The sequence below is a fragment of the Camelus bactrianus genome, chromosome 16, assembly GCF_048773025.1.
Source record: "Camelus bactrianus isolate YW-2024 breed Bactrian camel chromosome 16, ASM4877302v1, whole genome shotgun sequence".
Classification (NCBI taxonomy): domain Eukaryota; kingdom Metazoa; phylum Chordata; class Mammalia; order Artiodactyla; family Camelidae; genus Camelus; species Camelus bactrianus.
In genome coordinates, this window is record NC_133554.1 from 54,864,027 (window position 1) to 54,883,890 (window position 19,864).

Genomic DNA, 19,864 nt, shown 5'->3' on the forward strand with positions numbered 1-19,864 from the left:
GGATATGGTTTGGAAGGGAAGATGGAGGAGTAGGATAAGGAATGTGCTTTTAGCTTTAATGTCTATTAAGTAAGTTGGTGGGAGTTATGAAGAGCCCAAGTGTGGGGACCAGACCCCTGTAAAGGGCCCGATTCCAGCCTCACACTCAAGCTGCAGCCCACCCTCCACCCCCGACCCCAGAGCCAGGAGCGTTCTCTGTGCAGACGGGGCTAAGACATGCAGGAGGGTGGCTGTTGCCCTTAGAGAATTCGCCAGAGGAGAAGCATCCAGCTCCTTCTGAGTGGTGGGGCTGGGCCCCTGCAGACCAAGTCCTGCATGCTCCCCGTGCTCTCACGTGGAGAAACCCCTTTGCTCCTCTGGTGGTGTCCAAGCTGGAGGAATCAAGGCTGCTGCCCTGCTCCCGACAGCTCTTCATGCTCAGGACAGCTGGCCTGGGGGGAGGGACCAGGCAGGACCTCTCAGTGCAACACGAGGCTATAGATCAAGTCTTCCTTCAGGAGTGACAGACCTCAGGCCACCCCTCCTGCCCTCAGGGCTAGCTGTCTGCCTTCTTCATGTGGTGGAAGAGGTTGCAGAAGAGCTCATACCAGAAGAACACGAAGCCAGTGGAGAGGGCAGCCTTCAGCAGGCTGGGGGACAAGCCTTTGAAGAAGCCCTGCGCACCCTCCTCTTGTAGCACCTGCTGGGCACAGTCCAGGAGGCCCTTGTACCTTCGAACCTGGGGAGAGGAAGGTTACCCCGGTTGAGGAGAGAGGACATGATGGAAACATGGATGTGGGCTCAGTTCTTTTGTCAACACAGAGCCTGGCACATTAAAGCTCCCAATAAATACTTGCTGGATAAAGGAATGAATGGAAAAACAATACAGTCAGTTAACCTCATTCTTTCTCTTCCAACTGGGCTAATTCAGACTTAAGAGATGAAGTGCCTGGAAATCAGCAATGGGCAGAGCTCCTGCCTCCCCAGGAGGGTCCCAATGACTGGCTCCCAAGAACCCACCTCTTCCCAGAGGTGCCTCTGACCATGCACCCCATCCCTCCTGGTCTCCCTTGGGCAGTAGATCTGAATCTGGCCCTCCTTCGTTAGCTCTGAGCCTAACCAGTGCCACTCCTCCAATCTGGCCACCTCTAGTTGCCTACAAACTACTGCTAGCCCCACACCCAAGGCACAGCTCTACTCAAGCCTCGCTCTCCTCCAAAAGCTGCAATGACTCCCAGTGATGATGATGGTAACAACACTGTAAAGAATCAAGTCTAACCCCCACGGTTGGGCGTTCAGGGCACTCCACCATTGGGCTTCAACTTCCCTCCCTAGTCTGCCTTAATCCCCCAGTGGTCCTCTGACACTCCTCACATGCTCAACGTCCAGCCACACCTGCTCACGTGACATCTCTGTCCTGGGCTCTCACCATCTCTCCCTGTCCAAATTCAAACCATCTCTTCAGGACAAGTTGGTAAACAGAAAAAGGAGGTTATAAAACCTCATGCATAACCTCATGCACACGTGTTTATTTATGCAAAGAAAAAACTACAACATGGATGGCCCTAGGTAGGGGTACTTTGTTTAGTGAAGTAAGTCAGAGAAAGACAAACAGTGTATGGTATCACATATGTGAAAACTAAAAAATAAAATAAATGAATGAATATAACCAAACAGAAACAGACTCACAGATACTGAAACAAACTAATGGTTACCAATGGGGAGGCAGGGGAAGGGCAAGATAAGGTTGGGGATTAAGAGGTACAAACTACTATGTATAAAATAAATAAGCAACAAGGACATAGTGCACAGCACAGGGGAAAACAGCCATTACTTTGTAATAACTTTAAATGGAACATAATCTATAGAAATACTGAATCACTATGAAACTAACATAATATTGTAAGTCAACTATACTTCAATTTAAAAAGAAAGAAAGAAAGAAAACAAAACAAAACAAAACTACAGCTAAAGGTTCTGTGTGATTATCTCTGAGTGGGCGGTGTTTGATTTACATGTGATTTTTATCTTTCTTTTTGTCTAACTTCTCTAAAGTTTTCTGCAAAGAAAATGTATTACAACTACAAACTCAATTCTTTCTCTCCCCTCAAGGAGGGCGGGCTCTGTCCCTTCCCTGCCTCCCATTCCACGCCATCCCTCTCCTCTGCCATCTCTCAGGCATGTTGCTAATGCCCTGACATCCCAGGGTCCCAGGTTCCAAAGGGAAGGCCCTGGGATTCCCCACCTCGGCCACCTCCCACCTCACCCAACTGCCACCTTGATCTTTCACAAAATCAGCACTCTAGAAGTACCAGAGGAAAACTGTGAACGTCTAAGCACACTAAGGAATGACTATTAACGTTACAAAATTACTCACAATGGGGCTTCTCTGAATGGCAAACCCTTCTAGTGCATTAAAAATACAGTTTAGTTGATTAATTCACCTCTTTCCAGGGACACTTACAGCATAACGCAGAGAACCCCGTGCACCAGTGTGAATCTGTTCCTCTGTGTGCTTTCATGTTTGGGGGACCTTTCTTAAGTGAATATACTCTTCAGTTTGAAGTGAACACTTTTTAAGTGCAGACTCCAAGTGCACCTTCTCCTGGGTCTCTGCCCAGTACACACAGGGCTCTGCCTGTGGCTTCCCATGTGCTCAGGGGTCCTGGGGGCAGGCTGTGGTGAGAGGGCTGTGGGGGCTCAAGCTGCCCAGAGGGCAGGAGCTGACCCCGGGTCCTTCCCGTGCCCAGTGAGGGGCAGGGATCAGAGCTGTTGGCGGGGACACAACTCACCTGGCCAAAGGAGGCTCGGGCCTGCTCAAACCCTCCGACCTGCAGCCGTTTCTTGAAGAGGTCCAGGGGGTACGTAAGGGTCTTGCTGATGACTCCAGCTCCGCTGCCACAGAGCAGGTTTCTGAAGTTCCCTGAACCAGAAAAGTGGGATTAAGGGGGAAAATGAGAGAAATACAATCTAGGGTAAACTTCAAGGTTATGCAGTCTAATCCTCCGCCATAAAACAAAAACCTAACAAGCACCCTCGATCACAGAAGAACTTAATCCAGGACAACCAGACAGAGTAAGAATGACCAGGGGCGGGGATAAAAAAAAAAAGCTGGGGGAAGGTATAGCTCAGTAGAATACATGCCTGGCACGCACAAGGTCCTGGGTTCAATCCCCAGCACCTCCATTTAAAAAAAATAAAATAATAAATAATTACCCTCCACAAAAAAACCAAAAAGCCAAAATAGTTTAAGGTGACATAGTATAGATTATTGAAAAAAAAAATGACCACGGACTACATATCAGACAGCCTGGTGGCAGAAGGGGTGTGAGCTTTTAATGCCAATCTCCCCAGCTGGACTGGTGGTTGGAAATAAATGTTGATGATGCCCCTGACGGGTGTGGCAAAAACCGGAAGAAACTGTCATCGGTGGGGTTCAGAGCTCAGTGGTGTCTTAGCTTCTGCAGGAAAACTTTGTCTCCTCCCTGATGCAGACGAGGCTGTTATGGGCTGGGAGTGGGGTGGAGGGGGCCTAGAGGGTGGTCTCACCATTTTTCTTTCCTTCACTTGGCACGGCCCACTCGTACGCGTGCTTCAAGGAGCTGTAGAAGGAGAACTGGAAGCCGGCGTAGGGGAAGATGGCGATCAAGGTGGGGTTCAAGCCTTTGTAGAAGACTAAGGGGCCTTCGGTCCTGTACATGGTCATCACGGCGTCTCGCAGGGTTTTATAGACCTGGGCACCACACATGCAACTCAAGTGAGCCATTGTTTCAGCCCGAGGACACAGCCTACCAGGTCTATTTCTAGAAACCAGCTACCAGGAGCATTACTTCTCCTGCCAAGAGGGCACGGAAGATGCGGGACAAAAATTCCAATGGTGAGACTGTCCAGCAACCCCGCTTCCAGCTATTTACATGACGGATACATCCAAGGAGCACACCAAAGTATGCAGAATAGTAAAGGTGCAATGTCCACCCTTGGGTGATTGGTTATGTGAATCATGGCAAAAGAACACAGTGTAGCTGTTAAAAGAGGATGACATAATCCACGTGACTGGTAGGAAATAATCCCCCCAGTATATAGTTAGTTAAGGGAACACAGCAAGACAAGGAAGAGTGTGTATGGTGTCTGTGGAAGAAACAAACTGTATGCAGAGATTACCCCTCCCAAGGATACACAGGGAAGGAGGAACAGGTATCATTATGACCTCCATGGAGGGAAAGGGGGTGGGGCACAGAGGAGGGAGCCAGGGCAAAAGGGAGATTTACTGTTACCATTTTATGCTATTTGGATTTTTTGCCATGTGCTTATACTTAACCTTTCTTTTTTGGGGGGGGGGGATTAGGTTTATTTATTTGTTAAAGGGCACTGGGGATTGAACCCAGGACCTCATGCATGCTAAGCATGCTCTACCACTGAGCTATACCCTCCCCCTTTGCCCCCATCCTTTTCTTCTAGACTGTTCCCAGGGCATTTTGCTTTTCTCAATCAAAAAACTCACCAGAATATCTTCTTAAAAAAAAGGTCTCCCCCAACTCAGGATTTCCACCCAGGTAACATAAAAAATCAGCAGAACTAAAACCACAGTTATTCTTAGCCGGTCTCAGATCCAATTCTTAAACAAAGCGCATTCCCCACCAACAGCATCCTACGCTATTCTGACGTATGTCCAGGAGACAGAGATGCTGGCGGTGGGGAGGGCAGGGTGTCTGTTTCAGTGTTTAATCCTTCGCTTTCACTCACTCAGTTCTTCCTCAAGCCTGACTCAATGATCCCATTTCCTCCAATCCATTCTTTGTGGAAAACACCACCACCCTCACAATCGTATGGTGATATGATCTCAAGTCTCACCTTCCTGGATGCCTTCCCCGTCCAGCCCTCCATTTGGTATTTGTTCTGTTCTCCCTGTAGGTTCTGTCTCCCTCGTGAGGCCCGCGCATGGTGCTGAGCACAGTCACAGGTATCATGAATGGCCTGATGCCTGAACACCCCAGGTTCCCCCAGCTTGGCTCCCTTGAAGGGAAAGAGCCCCCTCCCCGGGACAACTTCTGTCACTCGGCGCCCCTTCTCTGGCCTGGCCACTCACCCTGGGCTCACCCTGAGCTGCGAAGCGGGTGCGCAGAACGTCCACAGGATGCACGGCGAGGGTGGCCACGCAGGCGGACAGGCCGCCACACACAAAGTGCACGGAGAAGTCGCGGGCATCGCGCACGCTGGCCCTGTGCACCAGCTCGGTCAGCAGTTCAAAGGACAAAAACTGCAAGAGCGTGTGAAAGGCCATTGACAAACACCCTCCAAATCCCCCTCCCATGACCCAGGCGGGGCCCGGTCCTGGGGACCAGGAGACACTCTTCTTGAGCAGGGACACAGTGCAATAAACATGTAATTTTGTGCAAAGCTCAGAAGCCATTTTATATTCTGAGCAGAGCTGAATCTCCAAGAGTTAAGAAAATATATGAGAAAAAATTTATAATAAAAAATTCTGCTCATTAACTTAGTTTCCTGAGAACTGGGAAAAGATGGCCATTATCTGATTCTAAGCCAGGGACCCCTTTGGTGCAGCGGGCAGTGGCCCTGTTTGAGAAACAGTCTGCCCTGGAGCAGAAATCCCATCGGGGGGAATCCCACAAATTCCATATTCCACAATGTCAGCCCCCTCCCGCTCAGATCTTTCTCCAGCCAACTCAAGATGGCTCGGGGTCCTGAGAGCACACATCACTGGTTTATCCATCAGGATGGGTCTGTGTGCCGGGCACAGAGGTGGAGGGGTCACGTCAGCCTGGGGAGCACCTGACCCGAGCCATCAGCTCAGTCTGACTGTGTCTTCATTTGTTGGGCAGCTTCCCAGCCAAGACAAATGAGAAGTGTGGTGACAGCCTCCTGCTGTCCTACCCTGGGCACTGTCCCTGCGCGCCCCACCACCCTGTGCTCCCCTACTGAGCAACAGGACCCCAGGGGCCCGGCCAGGTCCCCTGCTGCTTACTTGGACAGCTCCATAGCCTATGGAGAGAAGCTGGGCTGGGATGTGTCCTTTCCAGAAGGCTGTCGGGCCCTCCTCTTGCAAGATCTGTCTCCCCGCCTGTAGGATCCCGTAGTATTTTGCACTGGGGTCTCTGCGAGACAGACGCTCAATCTGAAGCTGGGAATCAAAATCGAAGTGGTCAGGACATCAGGGGCAGGGGTGGGTGGGAAGGAGGAATTGCAGAGAAGGTGACGGAAGCAATGAAGTACTTTTCCTTGCTAAAGCCCCAAGCTTTAGGAATTGCTTTGACAAAAAAGAACTTGTCCTCCTGCCCCTTACATGGAAAAAAGGGAAAAGGGTACCTGGAAACGGATCTTGATGACGTCCAAGGGGCTGATCAGTGCCCGTGTGACAAGTCCAGACACAGACCCAGCCACTGCCACCTCAAAATTGGAGATATTCCTGCCATCTGCTCTGGGGTCATAGCCCACCATCCCTGCCTCTGGCCCATACAGCGTCCATCAGCTTCAAACTAAATGCAAGAGACACGGAGTAAATACCAAAGCAAGCTCTTAGGGCCTCTGTCCCCACATGGCTCCTCGGAGCAGCCCTCCCTGCCCAGCCCACCCAGAGCAGTGCCCACATCCCTGTTCTCTCCTTACCCTGCTTTAGTCTCCTTTGTAGCATTTACATACTGGACATTTTTCCTGTACCTCTGTTTCTTATCTGTCTCCCCTAGCCAGAATACAAGCCCATGAAAACACGGCCCTGGCCTCATCTGTCCATCACCATAATTCCAGGGCCTGGAATAGAGCCCACCACAGTCAGTGCTCGTGATGTTTGCTGATTGGGAGGAGATCGTTCACTTCCAGAGATCAGATGGAAAGCTGGTGGCTTTCCAAGACACTTTGTGGCCAACTCCTGCCTGAGGTGAAGTCCCAGGCTGCATTAGCATGAGAGCAGAGTCCACTAGAGCCGAAGGCTGAGGGGGACTCTCAGACACACAGGCTCCAGGAATGGGTGGGGCCTGGCATTCTCTGACAAGCCTACATGATCCAAAGGACACTGAGACATTTCCCTTCACCATCCTCTGCACACACCGCAGGCCCACCCACAGCAGTGGAGCCATGTTATGCTATGAAATGATGCTCCCAGGCCCGCCTTTTCAACCTCACCCTGGACCACTCTTCAGTCTCCTCAACCAGGGCAGGGGGGTGAGGTGAGGTGAGCAGCTCAGTGCTTCTGAGCAGTTCCTAGAAAACACTGCTTCCATACCTGTCTATGAGCCGCTGCCCCTGCACTTACTGTTCCCATGTGTGCCATGCGGCCCGCTACCACCCTGACTAGCTCTTCCCAAGGCTGGCTCCTCCCATCCACCAGGGCTCAGCTAAAGAGCATCCCCTTGGGAAGATGCACTCCTGTCCCTTCTAGCATTCAAAGCACTTGCGACTGTGTATTTTGTCCTCTCCAGCCACAGGAGGCAGGCTCCCTATGGGCAGGGTCTCAGCCTAGTTCCAGTCATATCTCCAGAGACCAGCACAGTTTCTGGCATACCCCAAAGGCTCTAGAATCAATTTATGAATAAATGATTAAAAACTAAGTAACTTTTAGATTATAGAATAACATGACTTTGCGAAAAGAGACAAGGGGAGAAAACCCTACCACCTTAATACTTTTCATTTCACATATTCCCTTTTTTTCCCCCAGTACATGGCTTTTAAAATGCAAAATGTCATAAGCATGATTTCATGTTGCTACAAGAGCCTCAAAAATATCATTTTAAATGGCTGGATAATATTCCATTGAGTAGCCGTGTCATAATTCGTTGGGCACTGGGGTTTTTAATAAACTGAAATTTTAAAAAATATCTAATTCCATTTTTACCTAGAGCCATTTCTTAACCTCAACACTAATGACATTTTAGAATGGATAATTCTTCACAGTTGGTGGCTGTCCTGTGCATTGTAGGATGTTTAGTAGCACCCCTGGTCTTTACTCACCAGATGCCAGTACCCCTACACTCCCCTCATGATGATCAAAAATGGCTCCAGGCATTAACAAAATTGCCCCTGGTTGAGAACCACTGTTCAAGAGAAACACTAGCAGGTGTGTGTAAAATGTCACCCGCTGTATCACTGTTTGTAAAACTAGATATAATGCAAATACTTAGCAACAGAGGGATGGATAAATACTGGATAAGTCACTTCCATGGGATACTACTAAGCCATCAAAAAGAATGAGCCACAGTGGGGAGGGTATAGCTCAAGTGGTAGAGTGCACGCTTAGCATGCATGAGGCCCTAGGTTCAATCTTCAGTACCTTCTCCAAAAATAAATAAGCCTAATTGCCTCCCCCCACCAAAAATAAAAAAATAAAAATAAAAAGATTGAGCCATAGCTCTACACACACTGGAAAAGATAGCCACGACTGACTGAAACATGAAAAAAGCTGGTGTCAGTACATCCAGTGTAGCCCCACTTTTGCAAAAGAAAAACCTGCAAGACCTATGTGCACCCTATACAGTTGTATGAAGCATAGGGGGGAAGTCTGTAATGACACACACCCCAACAGATTGGTAAGGTCACCTTTAGGGGAAGGGTCGGCAAGGGAAGTTGGAAGGCAGATATCTCCCTTTTTCTTTATACAATTCTATATTGTTTGAATTCATTAGGACCCTTCCAAACTCCAACTCAGACTAAATATAAAACGATTTAGAAGGCACCTCAGAATTAATTTAGTTCTGAAAGTACCAAAGTAGCACTAAATTAATGAGACATTTCTATGGGGCTCTATCGGGAAAACACTGCAAAATAATATCTTATTAAAAGTCTAATGGAGCGAAACCTCCCCACCCCTGTCAAGAACGTGCCCATTCCTTGGTATCTTCTCCCCAGACCCTCAAAGGAGGAGACCTGGGTTTTCCCATCAACTTCTGACAGTAACTCAAGCTGCTACTCTGTAGGCACCTGTGAGGAGCAGTTTAAACATGGGGCAGGTGATGGAGAGGCAAAGCCTCTCTGGAGGTTACCCCGGGACTGCTCCGATCACATTAAGCAGTGTCAGATCCCTGCTGTCAGGAAGGGAAGGAGGCATTTCTATAAATAAGCAAGTCTGCATAGCTAGACATAACCTTAAAACTCAGATCAAGAAGCCTGAGTTCAAATTCTGCCCCTCCCATGTAACTTGGGCAGGTTTATTTAACCTAGGCTCAGCTTATCTTCTAGAAAATGGGTATGATGGCAGCCCGGCTTAGCCAGATTCCTGGGAGAATTATGCAAGATACCATATGTGAAATGCTCTGTAAAAAAAGGTAAAACCTTACACATGTGAAAGGGCCTGTTAAATACAATTCAATAGTGGTCCTACTCAAATGAACATAAATACAAAACAGAAACAGACTCATAGACATAGAATACAAACTTGTGGTTGCCGGGGAGAGGGGGGTGGGAAGGGACAGACTGGGAGTTAGAAATTTGTAGATTCTGACAGGCATATATAGAACAGATAAACAAGATTATACTGTGTAGCACAGGGAAATATATACAAGATGTAGTGGTAGCTCACGGTGAAAGAGAATGAGTCAATGAATATATGTATGTTTATGTATAACTGAAAAAACGTGTTCTATACTGGAAATTGACACAACATTGTAAACTGACTATAACTCAATAAAAAAAAAAGTAGTCTTACTTTTTCTGCTTGTTCAAAATTTCCTTCTTGTACCAAAAAGCCTTGGTATTTATCTAGAGACAAAATAAAAATTAAATACGAGTCTATGCATTATTTAATACAGTATCCAGAAGATGAGGGGCCGCAGGTGTGAGTGGCATGGTGCGTTTGGGTGCGGTATGTGTGTGCCTTGTCATCTTCCTTTTATTGCGGAAACCCCTGGGGTTCGGGTATGCGGGTGTCCCACAGTGAGCGCGTGTGTCGGTGAGCCCATGTGTTCAGCTGAGGGTCTCTGCAGATGTCCTGGCTTGTGGACACAATATCCACGTGGGCCTCAGGGCGTGTTTTTCCCTCCCGGAGTCCGAGAAGAAGTCCGCGAGAAAGAACCCGCGTGTACAGGTGCCCAGGGTGTGTGTAGAGTTTGGCTTCCTGCGTCCTGAAGATGCTTCTCAGGTTAGGCGTGACACGTGTGTGTATGGTGCCCGCCCTCGCGTGAGTACCTGAGCATGTGGACTCCCTCCGGGGAGTGAGGGTGCAGGTCCCAGAGCGGACTGCGCGGAGGGCGGAGGTAAAGGTCACTCACCTGGCTCAGAGGGCGCGGCCCAGCTCCCCGCGCTCTTCTCTCCCTCCCTCCTCAAGCCCTCTAACAGCAAAATTTAACTGCTCTTGGCAGTAACTGACAGGCTTCTGGGCCAATCACCGCACAGCTTCCGACAGACTCTGGACCAATGGCTGTACAGTCTTCTTCTTACCGTCGCCTCTCGCAAGGTGTCCCTGGGTGATGTAGTCCCCCACTACTAAGCAGTCCCCGTCCACGCGAGGCGCAAAGCCTCCTGGGAGATGTAGTCCCTCAAAGCGCGCATACGCAAATCTTACTCACGCATCTGAAGGAGGCGGGTCCCGAAGCTAGTCCGCGCCCTTGGAGGTCGCCGTGCTAAGTGGCGTGCGGCTCGGGTCAGCCTGCGGACTGGCGGAAATTTGGGCCGCGCTGAACTTGACCCCCTTTCCTCAAAACATTCATAGTCCCACACCTCGGAAAATCTAAACTTGGAAAAGAAGACGGGAAGCTTAGCAAAAGCCTAGAGGGCTTGGGGGAAATAATGAGTTTTTAAGACCAGGACAAGGACCGCAAAAATACAGAGGTTTTGTTTTCCCCTAGGATTTATTACGCATAATTTTTCATCATAAAAATATTAAAATATATAGACACATTACAGAAAATGTAGGAATGAAGGGGGAAATGACATTCTACCGCTTTCACGCGAGTAGCATAAGCATTTTGCAGGACAGTATTTCTTCCCGATTTTTAAACTGCATTTTTCATCATAGCACAATCATTCTGACGCAGTTTTAAAACATTTTAATTACACAATTCACAAACGTATAGGGACTAGCCTAATGATTCACCATATAGTCATTACTCAACTTCAATAATTAACCAACTCCTGGTCAGTTTTGTTTCCTCCAATACTTGCACCTACGTCACACCCACACCCACCCCGGCATTATTTTGAAGTAAGTACCAGACATCATATGATTTCACCAGTAAACATTTCAGAATGTATTTTTAAAAGAAAATTGTTTCCCTTTTAAAACATATTCCCCAAACTATCACCTCCCGCCAAACAACAATTTCCTAACATCAAATATCGAATTAGTATTTACATTTCCCTTTTTGGCCTATAAATGTCATTATAAAAAAACTTGGTCTGACTTTATATCTAGACCATACATTGCAACTGGTTAATATATCTCTTAAAGATCTTTAAAAATCTGTGGTTTCCTTCTTCCTCATTTTTTTGCTTTCAGTTTCTTTAATTTCCTTTTCATTTCTTTTTCTTTCTCTCCTTGTTTTTTTAAGAAACGAGGTGGTTTGTCCTGAGGAACTTTCCCCAATCTGCATCTTGCTGGTGGCATCTCCATGGCATTTTAACACCTTCCTCTGCCTCCAATGTTCTCTGCACACTGGTAGTTAGATCCAAAAGGTCTGATTCAATCACATTTGATTTTTTTTTTTTTTAAAGAGACTGCTTATGCTGTATTGTGTATCTCCCTGAGGAGAATTATGCCTGTTTGTCTCTCAGGTTTTTTAAATCTATAATTTTTTTAAATGGAAGTACTGGAGATTGAACCCAGGACCTTCTGCATGCCAAGAATGGGCTCTACCACTGAGCTATTTCCCTCCTCGCCACCTGTCTCTGTTTTTGATGTTTGCAGCCTTTCATAATCACTGCAATGATTAGGGGTTGTAAATAGTGGTATCATTTCAGCATTTATTAGCTGCAATACTGATGAAGAGGAACATCCCTTCACTGGCTAATTGATTACACTAGGTACACTGCATATAAAAAAGGCAGGATAAATGCATGATTTAACAGTTGTCAAAATAGTTCGTTAATTCTATAGTATCTTCCAAAGGTTATTTATTGATCAATGCAGTTTTATTATTGTTATCATTATGGACACATAACATATTTTATACCTGCCACTATGAACACATGAATTTAAAGATATTTGTTCTCTTTCAATCCACTGTAGTTATTATCCTAACTGATAGTTGTATTTTCCTATCACTGGCCAATGGGTGCCAATTCAATTTGGTACATGAAACCTTTTGATAAAATGACTAGTTTCTTTGCTTTCTGGCATAAGATGTCCTAGGCTCATCATAGTTTTTTAAACAACTCGATTGAGGTCTAATCAACACACAGTTGACTCCATGGTTCCAAAGTGAACAATTTTAAGTGTTGACATGTGATGTACGTCACCACAAGACAGTGAACCATGACCTTAAAAGATTCCTCATGCCTCTTTGTTTTCCCTCCCTCTTGCCTAATCTCTGATCTGCTTTCTGTCATTGTAGGTTAGTTTGCACTTCATAGAATTTTATATAAATGGAATCATACGTGATGTTCTTTTTGTCTGGCCTCTTCCCTCAGCGTAATTATCTTGAGATGTGTCCACATCGTGTGTATTATTAGTTGATTCCTTTTTATTGCTGAGTAGTATTCTATTGTATGGATATACAATTTAGCCATTCACCTGTTGATGGACATTTGGGCTGCTTCCAGTTTTTAGCTTCTACAAATAAAGCCGCTATAAACATTCATATGTAAGTCTTTGTACGAACATCTATTGTTAATTTCTCCTGGGCAAAGACCTAACAGAGGAAGTTCTGGATCATATGGTCAGTCAGCGTATATTTAACTTTTTACGATACTGCCAAACTATTTTACAAAGTGGTTGTACTATTTTACTTCTCCACCAACAGTATGACAGTTCTAGTTCCTCTATGTCCTTGGTAAGGTTGATTTTATAAACTTAGCCATTTTAATAGATATTTAGTGGTATCTCATTGTGGTTTTAATTTGCATTTCTCCAATATCTTTTAAGTGCCTACTTACTATCCATAAGTCTTCTCAGTATCCATTCAAATCTTTTGCCCATTTTAATTTTAAGTATAGTCAGTTTACAATGTGTCAGTTTCTAGTGTACAGCATGTTTCAGTCATACATATATATACATATATTCCTTTTCATACTTTTCCATTATAGGTTACTATAAGATATTGCATATAGTTCCCTGTGCTATACAGTAGAAACCTGTTTATCTATTTTTGCCCATTTTCAATTGGATTGTTTTGTTCCTTATTGTTGAGTTTTGAGAGTTCCCTTACATTTTTTTTTATATAAACCCCTAATCATTACATTTGTGGTTTATCATTTTAAGTGTCTTTACTGGTGTCTTTCAAAGAGCAAAATTTCTTAATTTTAATGAAGTCCAATTAAAAAACTTTTTTTCCCTTGTATGGATCATGCTTTTGGTGTCAAAACTAAGAATTCCTTGCCTATTCAGAAGCCATAAAGATTTTCCTCCTATGTTTTCCAGTAGAAATTTTATAGTTTTAGGTTTTACATCTAGGTCTCTGATACCTTCGGGGTTAATTTTTATGAGATATGGATCGACCTTCTCCTCCTCCTTCTTCTGCATTTGGATATTTAATTGTTCCAACACCTGGAACACTGTTTTTGTTGAAAAGTCTATTCTTTTTCCACCGAACTGCCTTTTGCACTTTGTTGAAAATCACTTGTCCATAGGTACACGAAATTGTGACTTCTGTTCTTCACTCAACATAAGTGCTACAAGCATCGTCCACAGGGGAAAGGGCTAGGTAAAAATGTCAAGATGGCCCATGGTAGGCAGAGTCTGGTACAGAAACTTGACTTCCTACTCTTCCTCAAAGTGTCCCCCCCTGTGCCCAAAGGGTCATCTTTGTCCTCACTTTCTCCATCTCCTTGTTTAGAGATTGCCTTATGTTCTCCTAGACTAGAACAGGCCCACATTTTAGAACAGACAAACAGACCCCTCAATTGTCATTCAACAGATAAGCCAGCAGGACTTTTGCCTACAGGCTAATTGTAGAGTAAATTATACTCAGGGAACCACAGATCATCAGAACTAGAGAGACTCCGAGCCCAGAAGGCTAGGCGATGTGCCAAAGGTCCTCCAAGGTCATGGCAAATTGGTAGCCAAGCTGAGATAAGATTAGTGGCAGGTGCCAGTTTTCTTGGGCTTATAACCTGGCTCTAGTTTTTGCATATTTGAAATCTGATCATTTCATTTTAAGTTAAATCTACTAAGTAAATCAAATCATGTGAAAAGAGAAACAGGAAAATAACAGTTCCCGTCAGCTTGGGGAAGTGAATCCTTCTGTGACTTCATCAACATTTACCCTAAATAGACCTATTAAAAGTTCCTTTGGACTTCCCCCACCTCCTCGGAGGGAGTAAATACCTCCTTGGCCTTGGCCAAATAGAGTTGGTATTTCTCAGCTGTCTAAACCTATGACCTTTTTTTTTTTTGTATATATATATTTTTTATTGAAGTATAGTCAGTTTACCATGTTGTGTCAATTTCTGGTGTACAGCACCGACGATCTTTTTGATCAGAGGAGAAAAAAAAAAAATCTCTTACTGCCTGAGTGGGCTGGTCAACCTTACCATCCAAAAGAGGCCTGATAACCAGGAGGTGACTTGCTGTGGCTCTTTGGCAAGGCACTCTTTTCTCTGGGCTGCAGTTTCTCCATCTATAAAGATTCAGGGGTTGGACTACAGGGTGTCCAAGACTTGCTACCTCTGTACCTCCACAGGTCTAAAAAAATCTGCACGTTTAGTAAGCATCTCAAAGGGTATGAACTTCAGCTGATACAAGAATCTGGGATGCATTATCCTTTTTTCATTGAAGTGTAGTTGATTTACAATGTTAGTTTCAGGTGTACAGCAAAGCAATTCAATTATACATAAATGTATATATGTATGTCTATGCATTTTCAGATTCTTTTGTTATAGCTTATTACAAGAAATGGAATATAGCTTCCTGTGCAGTACAGTAGGTCCTTGTGGGGTGCTTATTTTTCCTTTTTTTTTGGATGGGGCTTTCCGGTGCAAACCAGAAAACCTGCTAGACAAATTCTAAAAGAGCTGTAATACTTGGGATGCTTATTTAAAAATGCTTATTGCCCCCTCCATAAAGATACTCATCCTGAACAAGCAGGTGTGGCACGTGGCCTGGGGATAAGCATTTTGGTTGGTGGCCCATATTTGGAGACACTGAATTGGGGATACACATGTTAGCTGAGCATCCTAGGCTGCCATTGTTCCTTTCTCCTTTTGTATGACTCAGGACGAGATGAAGGGCTTCTTCCCATCACTCTTTTTTTTTTCTGCATCAAATATTTATTGAGGGTCTGCATGGCTGGACACTGTTTTAGAGCTGAGGATACAGCAATGAACAAATCAGAATTTCTTCCCTCTTGGAGCTGACTTTCTCTCACTTAGTAACATGTATCCAAGGTTCTCCTGTATCTTGGTAGTTCTTTTTAATGCTGAATAATAGCCCTCTGTCCGGATGGGTCACACAGCTTGTTTATTTATTCACATATTGAAGGACATCTTGGTTGCTTCGACGTTTCAGCAATTATAAATAAAGTTGCTGTAAATATGTGTGTGTAGGTTTTTGTGTGGACATAAGTTTCCATTATTTTTATTTACTTATTATTATTTTTTAACATTAGGGCTGTAAGTTTGAGAAAACTGAAAAACCAACAACTGTTGGAGGATTCTGGAAGTTCTGACAGGCTGCAGGGGCCAAAGACAGAGACGCTTCTGATCCAGTTCCTTTTTTCACCCTTTCAGATTCACTCAGCAAGTGACTCAAACACCATAAACTAACCAAGAGAAGGAAAAAAAAAAAAGAAAGAGGATTCACTGTCCAGTAACTTTCAAGAGCTGATTTCTTGTCCATTTCAACTTTCTTCTTTTGCTCTTCTCAGTAGAGCCAAATGTCAAGAGGCCATAGAGAGGAGGAGGGTATAGCTCAGTGGTAGAGTGCGTGCCTAGCACGCGCAAGGTCCTGGTTTCAGTCCCCAGTAAGTGTCAATGCTGAACCAGAGAGAAAGGTTTCCAGGTTTGCTGGAGGGTCCTCCAGGCTGCTAGCTTGCTGGTTTTCAGCATTTGACCAGATCCTGTACCTTTGTGATGGACAACATTTCACCCATCACCCATTTCTGAGCTTCCTTGAGAAGGTACTTCCTTCTGGTTCTGTACGAAGCCAGTCTCCCACGCAAACCACAGACCACGTCTTCTTCCTCCACAGCTTCTCGTCCCACTAGACTCAAGGGTGACAAATTCTGGGAACCTCAAACCTGGATGTAAAGTGGACAGTAAAAAGATGAACAACCAAATAAACAAATTAGGCAAGGGATCTGAACAGGCATCTCACAAAAAAAGATATAAATAGGCAATAAGCAGTCGAAAAATCACTCAACCCCATTGGTCAAAGGAAGTGCAAATTAAAACCACAATGAGATGCCACCACCCATCCACCAGAATGGCCAAAATTCATAAAAGACTGACAACACCAAATGTTAGCAGAGCTGTGGAGCAACTGGAACTCTCAGACATTGCTGGCAGGAGTGTAAAATGGTACAGACACATGGGAAAAGGCCAGGCAGTTTCTTTTTCCTTTTCTTCCTTCCTTCCTTTTCCCTTAACAGAGGCACTGGAAATTGAACCCAGGACCTCGTGCATGCCAAGCACAGATTCTATCACTGAGTTATAGCCCCCACCCCCACAGGCAGTTTCTTACTGAGTTAAACATCTATACACCTATGACCTAACAACTCTACTTCTAGTGTTTATCCAAGAGAAATGAAAACATGTTTACAAAAAGATTTGTATAAAAATGTTCATTGCCACCAAAACTGGAAATAGTTTAGACATCCATCAACAGATCACTGTACGATCTACACAGTGGACTACTTACTATTCTGTGACAAAAGGAAAGAACTCCTGAGACACACCACAACAGGGATGTCTCAAAAACCTCCATGTCATTTACTGTGTGATATTCTGCTCTATTCATCCAGAACCCTAGGAGACAGACACTGTGGGCCATCATACTCAGAAGACAAGCTCAGAGGCGTTGGGTAACTCACCCAAAGTTATACAACTAGCAGGGTCCAGAGCTAGGACTACAAACCTTGTCCTGGACTTGAGGTCGGTGTCCTCCCAAATTCGTACGTTGAAGTCCTAACCCCCTAGTATGAGGGTATTAGGAACTGGGGCCTTTGGGTGGTGATTATGTTCAGATGAGGTCATAAGGGAGGAGTCCTCATGCTGGACCAGAACCTTAATTCCCAGGGCATTGTCTCTGTCTTTCTCTCTCCACAATGAAGGGGCCACCATCTCAAGACAGGAAGAGAGTCTTCACCAAGAATCAAACCCTCTGGCACCGTGATCTTGGACTCCCCAATGAATGGTATTTTTTTGTTTTGTTCTGTTGTTGTTGTTGTTGTTGTTTGTGGGGGGATTAGGTTTATTTATTTTTTTCTGGGGGGGATTAATTTTATTTATTTTTATTTTTCAAACAAAATTTCATTTAATTTTTACAACCATCCTGTGAGGTAACATCACCCATATCAGACAGATGAAGAAGGCTTAGTCTTGCTCAAGGTCACACAACTGGCCAGGGGTGGGTGACACTAAGATTCAAATCCAGGTTTCCAGATCCAATCATGATGTTGTTGTAATGCCTCTTGGTGTGTTTCAAATTAAAAACAAACAAACAAAAATACTTTCAGAAATGAGATACAGTAAAGCACACAAACCTTTCTGCACATATATTAACCCCTGTAATCATTAACTAGATCAAGATACAGACCATTTCAAGCGACCCAGAAAGGGCCCTCCTGCACCTTCTCAGTCAATTCCCTCAAAGTAATCACCACTCTGAGGCTATCATCATAGAAAAAGAGGTTTTAGAGTAATCTAACCTTCTGGAGTTACCATCACAAAATCCCATACATTAATCCTTCACCCTGCCATCCCAGCTATAGTATTCAAAGCTGCTCTAGCTCTAACTTCTCAATTCAAGCACTCACTGTAGAGACTAGCTGTTGGAAACAGTTTCAATCTCTTGCATTATTTTGAAATTCATACCAACTTTAAAAAAAATTAAAAAGGAACTCCTGGAAGTAGATTCAAAGGACTGTCATCAAACAAACAAACCTACCTTAGAAACATCACAGGCACAAGTTGCTTGACTGAAGTAATTTGGCGCATCTGTTTCCAATCATGGATTCTCATTAGGGAATGGATGATCACCAAAGGTCTTTTCGGTTTGTGGAAGGGAAGACTAGTCAGGAAGGGTGTGGGATAGTGATTGCTTTGCCAGAGCACACGGAAAAATGTATGTCTAGACGGCTTCCAAAGCTGACCTACTCTTCTACAACGCAAGGAAAGGAATAGAGGAAGACAATCCAGGTGGAGGCAAGTGGGGGAAATAAGGGCTTCAAGGAGGCTTTAATGTGGGGGCTTTCCGTGCCTGGCAGACTCTTCAAACCACATTCAGTCTTGTCCAACCCTGCAGTGATGGAAGCAGTGTGACAACTTCACCCCAGGCTCTCAAGCTGGGGTTGGTGAATTTCGACAACGATTCTAGACAACACTGTCGGCCTTCTTTCTCCTCCCTTCTCACGAGTCCTCCCGACCCCTGCCACTCAGTGCCAGTTTCGCACCTCATCCCACCACCGCTGGCGTTTTAAGAAGTCTACAGACTGATTACAGCTGAGCATCACGGGAAGACTGGCATTTCTGAAGTCCAGGAACTCTCGGAGTCCTATATGTGGGTAGTGGGGAGAGAAGAGCATCTAGAGAAACGTTCTGGCCCAAAGCAGCAGGGCAGCAGCACACCCAGGGCGACCTCACCCCTGGGGTCGCACAGACCAATCCAGGGCCTCGACGACCAGTGAACTCCCCTCCCTCTTCCCCCCAAATGCCAACCACCCCGCCAGTCAAAGCCTCCCCGAGGAAAAGAGGAATGCCCAAACCTCAGAGAGTCGCAGGGCCAGGGCTCAACTCTGCGCAGAGGATTCGGTCTCCATTCTCTCTCTCTCTCTCTCTCTGGAAACCCCTCGCCACCTCCAAACTGCGAAGAGGGCGTGGGGTCGCACGTTCTGTGGAAGGCGCCATGCTTCCCCTCTAAGGCTGCGCGGGCCACCTAGCTGCAAGTCGCGTTGCCCAGTCTGCGAGAGCAGCCCGCCCACGGAGAAGCTGGCAATTCCCCTCTTCTTTTATTGTTTAATGGAGATACCGGGGATCGAACCCAGGGCTTCCTGCGTGCTGGGTATGCGCTCTACCACTGAGCTATGCACCCCTCCCCTGCTCCTATCTATGGTATTTTGTTACAGCAGCCTGAGCTGCCTGAGACAAACTTCCAACTGCCTTGGGAGTCTAGGAAAAGAGGATGGAAAAGAGGGATGTTCAGCCATCTTTTTCCTCTGTTCAGACCAGCTCCGTCAGGGCAGAAAAGGAAGCAAGTGTTTGGAGGAAAAACAATTAGTAATTTTCAAAATATGCATTTACCCCCTCATTTTTTAACTCTTAGGGTGAGGGGTGCAGAGGGAAAGCAGGAAGGCAGCGTTCTTGCTGGTCCGGCGCATGCCAGAGCTGAAAACAGGGTGACGGCTCACGGGAGAGGTGAGGCTCCAAAGGCTTGGGCAAGACCCTCCTTCCTGCCCCTGGGTGTCTGTCCCCTCTTCCATCCCATCGAAGGAGGACATTGGGCTAGAACAGGGCTCCTTGTGTATTAGAATCCTTGGGGAGCTTTGCAAAGAATATTTTTTTCTCTTCACATGAGTATTTCCCACTTCTGTGAAGTTCCAGAACCAGTTATTATAGCCAACAAGCTTTCTTT

General features: G+C 45.5%; 1 protein-coding gene and 1 non-coding gene across 5 annotated transcripts; both read right to left on the bottom strand.

Annotated features, from left to right (window-relative positions):
• Positions 1 to 42: 42 nt before the first annotated feature.
• Positions 43 to 10,292, bottom strand: SLC25A19 (solute carrier family 25 member 19). Of its 4 annotated transcripts, none has more exons than XM_010950774.3 (8): positions 10,194 to 10,284; positions 9,632 to 9,684; positions 6,304 to 6,473; positions 5,963 to 6,118; positions 5,066 to 5,236; positions 3,529 to 3,712; positions 2,772 to 2,902; positions 43 to 718 (listed from the first exon to the last, which is right to left on the bottom strand). In XM_010950774.3, exons 3-8 carry the CDS (start codon positions 6,433 to 6,435, stop codon positions 536 to 538), a joined length of 957 nt encoding a protein of 318 aa, XP_010949076.1. In that variant the 5' UTR covers positions 6,436 to 6,473; positions 9,632 to 9,684; positions 10,194 to 10,284; the 3' UTR covers positions 43 to 535. The 4 variants fall into 4 exon arrangements, with proteins under 4 accessions (XP_010949076.1, XP_010949075.1, XP_010949078.1 ...); XM_010950773.3 differs by having other exon boundaries at positions 10,111 to 10,196; XM_010950776.3 differs by lacking the exon at positions 9,632 to 9,684 and having other exon boundaries at positions 10,194 to 10,292.
• A 4,747-nt stretch (positions 10,293 to 15,039) lies between these two features.
• LOC123615632 (U7 small nuclear RNA) lies at positions 15,040 to 15,101 on the bottom strand. Its single transcript, XR_006723305.1, has one exon. It is a non-coding gene; the product is annotated as a U7 small nuclear RNA (small nuclear RNA).
• Between the last annotated feature and the right edge of the window lie 4,763 nt (positions 15,102 to 19,864).